The sequence below is a fragment of the Crocodylus porosus genome, unplaced genomic scaffold (assembly GCF_001723895.1).
Source record: "Crocodylus porosus isolate Cpor-Errol unplaced genomic scaffold, CroPor_comp1, whole genome shotgun sequence".
Taxonomy (NCBI): domain Eukaryota; kingdom Metazoa; phylum Chordata; order Crocodylia; family Crocodylidae; genus Crocodylus; species Crocodylus porosus.
This window is the reverse complement of record NW_017728906.1, coordinates 62,683,894-62,689,369: the sequence shown is the minus strand read 5'-3', so window position 1 is coordinate 62,689,369 and position 5,476 is coordinate 62,683,894. Positions and strand designations below refer to the sequence as shown.

Sequence of the window (5,476 nt, the reverse complement as noted above, 5' to 3'; positions counted from 1 at the left end):
GAACGGTCACAAACTCCTGCAAGACCGTTTCAGGCTGGACATAAGGAAGAATTTCTTTACTGTCCGAGCCCCCAAGGTCTGGAACAGTCTGCTAGCAGAGGTGGTTCAAGCACCTACATTGAACACTTTCAAGAGTAAATTGGATACTTATCTTGCTGGGATCCTATGACCCCAGCTGACTTCCCGCCCTTTGGGCAGGGGGCTGGACTCTATGATCTCCCGAGGTCCCTTTCAGCCCTAATGTCTATGAAATCTATGAAATGCCTCCCACCAGCTGACCTCCTCTTGTGTGCCCTCACTACCCCTGACTACCTGCCTGAGCCCCCAGGTACTTCTGTCAAACCCAGAGACTGCAAGCTCAATCCTGAATGCCCACTACTCACCACATCACTTGCTGCTTACTAAAAGTGGGTTCTATAAATCTGGTGTGTTTTGTGGGCCAGATAAAAGTGTCTTTGTGAGCAAGATCTGACCTGCAGACTACTGGATGTCGACTTTTAGTTTAATGCATACTGCTACGCTATGTAGAATTAATTCAGTGCTTATAGAGTGAAAGCAGTCTATTAGAATTAATGTTCTGCTCTGTCCTAATCTGTTGCTTATAATCCCCTTATATAAATCACTCTTATAATCACAATTAATCTTTGGTTGCTGCTAAGCAGTACCTGGAAAGCACTGGTTTCTTGCAGATTCACTTAATCTATTCTTTGTTTGAAGGAGGAAGAGAAGACCTTTGTATAAGAGGGTGACTGTTTTGGGCATGAGTGGTACTGACTGCTCATGACTTTTTTGCTAGCCAGATAAGATATGGGTTGGATTCATAGAGGTTGGCTTGAGACCCTGGGTCAGTCCACATTGCTTTTTTGTAAGTGGGTGTATTAAACTCAGGGAATGCAAAGATGTTTGTTTGCCTGTCAAGGGGGAGCAGAGCCAGCCAGTTTGAAAATCTTTCCTGAATATACATGACCTTTGCTGTGGAGTACAATAATACTTCTGATTGATGTCTGGCTCTATTATGGGCAGATGAAACCATTACACCTGGTAGCTTCTGGGGGTCTGATTTGGAAGGTTCATTGAGGCTGATATGAAGTTTCTCTAAGCTTGTAATACAACCTTATCATAGGCCTGGAGAAATTTGTTGTTTCAATCTGTCTGTTTTAGCCATCATTTTCTTCCTTGAGTATATGTTCCTCTGCCTTCACTTGACTCTGGATGCCAAAAGATCAAGCAGAACTGCACTGTTGGTGAGGAGAAAAGGGCTGTTTGGCCAGTCAGAATTGTGTACAGCAATGATAATTTGCTTGCTACTCAAGACCTTGTGTTGCAGAGTGAAATGCTAATGTCATTTATTACATGTTAGAATTTGGAGTGTGAGAGTCTTCATGGTTGAATCAGAGATGTGCTTGTACATCTTGCTGCTTTAATTAGAGCTTCAATGAGGTGATGGTCTGTCCAAAACAGACTAGGTTGTAACATCTTTGACAGTGATGTAATGTGAAGACCAGGTTTAAGGTTTGACGGGCTGTGTTAGCTGGACTAGAAATGATGTGGAATAGTGCAAGGGAAGAAAGTGAAGAGATTGTGTTCAGTATAATGAAGAGTGCTTGGAGTCAAGAGAAGATGAATCCACCACCATTCTAAAAAACAGATATTATCAAAGCCACTGTTTTCCTCAGATTATATATTAACAACACTTATTCAGTGTTTAGTGTTAAGTTCATAGTTTCATAGTTTCTTAGTAGCTAGGGTCAGGAGGGACCTGATCAGATCATCTAGCCTGACCCCCTGACACAGGCAGGAATTAATGCTGGGTTCACAAGACCCCAGACAGGTGATCACCCAACCTCTTTTTGAATTTGCCCAGAACAAATTTGCCCAGAACAAATTTATTCAAAACAACTGAATTACTGGGGAAAAAAGGAATCTTCCATTCTGTGAAGTGTGCCTTTGTTATGAATCAGAAGCAGGTAGCTGCAACCCCGGTATAGAATTTTTAGAAGAGTGCTTCTGTCTTCTCTTTTGTGTCACCCTAATAACTATTGCAGCAAAAGCATTCTTATTTTTTATACTGAACATACAGTTGTCTTACAGCACATACCAGTTGCTACCACATCTGTACCTTTATCTTCTTTTTGCCTTTTATCTCCTAGCTTGTCGTTCATTATAATAGTAAAGTAGAAGGCAGAGTGTACCAGTCTGTTGTTTGTCCAGCAGCACACAGGTCAGCTGGAGACAGCATTTGCTCTTTGTATTAAAATTTTTTTGAAGGATATTACTCTAATTTAGCTGTTATAGGGAGTCATTAGCAATATACAACCAGAGAACAGAGGATGATAATAAGGGTGATCAAATAAGGGTTTACAGCAGAACAAAACCTAACTTTCTTACAAATCCAATTATTGTTTTTGTAGCACTCAGTCTCACCAACTTACTTATTTTACGGTGAAATCTCATTGTAACTAACTCACAGCCACATTGCAAATTAGTGAATGGTCTGAATTAGTGTGTAGGTGAACACACACAATGAATAACTCAGAAGAATCTAATACAAAATCCGCTTTGATCCTTTAGTTGATAAAAAAATGGTCACACTAATATGACTGGTTAAGATAATACAATTTCTGTAGATAGTGTGATAAAAATAAGTTCTTGTTATGGACCCACCCTACAGCATTGTGTCTGCTATTAAATTTTTGTGGATTATGTACAAGTAGTGAGGTTTTTTATTAGTGAAATGTCTTATTCGTAAGAATTGGTAAACAGCATTGTGGAGTTAAGAGAGACACCGTGCAGTATCTAATATTGGTTGGTTTAATATCATTGCAATATCAGTTGTATTTATTTTCAATTTTTTAAAGTTCTGATGTACTGCTGTCCATGGAAGTGATCATCCTCAACTGTCAGGGATTGTCACTGCCACCAACTTCCTTTCAAATCACAACTTTTCTCCCTAGTCTCCTATCCATAGTAGTAAAGATTTAATAAAGATTCTTCCAGTTAGGAGATCACTGGCATATATTGTCTTTCTGCCAATATTTATTCAAGAGAGGCATCTTTATTTATCTGACCTGGATGCAGGCAACAGCAAGATGAGGTTGCTGGTGCTGAGTCCTCAAAAAAACGCAATATGGATTGTGAGGTTCAGTTTCCACTTCACATGCTGTGCAGTAATTCATAGCAAGCTGAAATGATTTTGCTGAGCTGCACCTAAGATGCCATGTTGTTAAACACTTTCTTGTTGTTACTTCCCCCACACCTCTCTCAGTAGGGCTAATAGCAGAAACAGAGGACTGGTTCCCTGCATCCTTGGTGAAACGAAAAGGGAATGCTTCTAACGTTGTTGGATGAGAGAGATCCCTTTCCTCTGAAGGGAAATTAAACTGATGGACAATCTGTACTGGAGCCATGGGATGTGGCACTTCTGTAACTGAGAGTCAGGCAAAAAAATCAGAGAAAGGTGAGTGCCACCAGTGCCTTTGCAGTCATCTTTGGTTCACTTGTAGTTCATTTTCAGCACTAAAAGAAAATTAAAGGGATGGTATTTTCCCCAAAACCTGTTCAATCAAGTAGTTGCTTATATTACATTTTGTTCTAAATGCTCCTTTTGTAAGAGACACATGGCTTTTAAATGTTGGTCAAGGTTGGGAGGCAACTTGCAGAATAACTCTGGTAATTAAACAGAAATTGAAACCAAATAGAGCTACCACACTGCTTGTCAGTATTAGTCACTGCACCACTGAATGATTTGTGTGAAAAGCAAGTTTTAATTGAATTTCTCTCCTACTCTCTGTTGATTGAAAGCCTCTTCAGTGCTGAGGTGGAAGTTCAGTTAGAAGTTAGTGCAAGCAGGTCTCATTTGTTGATAGAAATGTCACTTAGCAATATACAGGTAAACCCCGCTTAGCGCTCTTAATTGGTTCTGGAAAAACCGAGTGCTAAGCGAAACAGCGTTAAGCGAAACCCATTTCACCATGGGATTTAATGTAAATAAAGATAATTGGTTCCAGACCACCTGCTGGCCCAGACCCCGCACACCTGCAGCTGGCCTTGCCAGCCTGGGCCTTGTGCTCCTGCCGGCCCTGGCTGGGCGATCCTGGCAAGACACCACATGGGCTCCTCCAGGGAAGTCATCAATCATCTCCTTCTGTCCTCATTGTTCCCCCACCATGATAGCCCCTGCTGGCATGCACCCAATGGCCACCAGTTGACGTGTGCACAGTCCCAGCCACCCTGCCTGTGGGGCCTGAGTCAGGGACCCACCCGCCCAGGGGTTCATGGTGAGAAGGCAGCAGCGTGGCTGTGATGCATGATAAGCAGTGGGGCCACCCACCTGCCCACACCCCACTTTGCCCAGAGGAGGCTCCTTCCAGGGCACCCAGGACTGCGATGAGCCACCACCGCCAGATTGCTGCATGCTTGGGACGGCGTCCATGCCCCATAGTTGAGTGTGTGACCCGAGTGGAATAGGGCATGGGCTGCAGCCCGTGGGTGGGGGAGCTCTGTGGGCTTGGCTTGCACTGGCCCAGGCCCTGCACTCCTGTCGGCCCTGGCCTTGGGCCCCACACTTCTGCTGCTCTGCTGGCCCGGGCCCCATGCTCATACCCCCCACCCGTCCCTTCTCATTGCCGTCACTGCTCTTCCACATCCGCTGGCTGCTCCAGCTTCACATGCCTGAGCGGACTCTGTGCTTCTGCCACCCTGCCCTGGGCTCCAAGCTCACACTGTCCAGCCCCCTACCCACCCCTTCTCGCTGCTACCACTCCTCCCATCCCATTCCAGCACCATGTGCTGGAGTGGACCCTGGGCTTCTGCCATACCACCCTGGGCTCCTGCTGGCTGCCACTCACCACTTCCTTCAATACCGCCACCGCCATTGCCACTACTTCTCCCCCACCCTGCACTGAGCGTTATAGCGAAATGTGCTGAGCGCTGAGTGAAACCAGGTAGGTATTTTAAATTAGCACTATAACGAAATCGTGGTAAGCGAAATTGCATTAAGCGGGGGTTGCCTGTAGTGGCATGTGGTAAAGAGTCAGAGCATGCCCAGCCCTGGCACTGGCACATGAGAACTAGGGATAGTTCAAGGAGCCTTGCTTCTCCCCTCATTTGCCTTGCACAAGCCTTACTGTTCTTATTAAATAATGCTTATGGGCCCACTCAGGGAGCACAGCATGGGTGGAATTATCTTCCTTCAAGCAGGGTGAATTAGTTTGTGTGAACTTTTTGCTGCCCTAGCTGGACTGCTACCAGGACCTGAGTCAACTGATTTAAAGGAGTCACTGCTGTGACTGCAGTGTAGATATACTACATGGTAGACATGGGAATGGAAAAGTCTCCTTACCCTATGCTTTTACCCCAGGGGTAATCTTTTATCTTCAGCTTAGCAAGGACTAGCTTCACAGATTAAGGACAATAAGAAGTCCTTTTTTAAATACATAGGAGGTAAAAAGAAGGTCCCGGGTAATGTGGGACCCTT

At 44.5% G+C, this 5,476-nt stretch overlaps 1 protein-coding gene across 4 annotated transcripts in view; it reads left to right on the top strand.

Annotated features, from left to right (window-relative positions):
• The window catches only part of PPEF1 (protein phosphatase with EF-hand domain 1), a 73,755-nt gene that overhangs the window by 13,337 nt on the left and 54,942 nt on the right, over positions 1 to 5,476 (top strand). For 3 of the 4 annotated variants that reach the window (XM_019529230.1, XM_019529233.1, XM_019529231.1), the window contains exon 2: positions 3,266 to 3,457. In XM_019529230.1, coding sequence (XP_019384775.1) covers positions 3,406 to 3,457 — 52 coding nt within the window. In that variant the 5' untranslated portion in view covers positions 3,266 to 3,405. The remainder of the gene's footprint in view (positions 1 to 3,265; positions 3,458 to 5,476) is intronic. The other variant, XM_019529232.1, reaches the window with a different exon arrangement.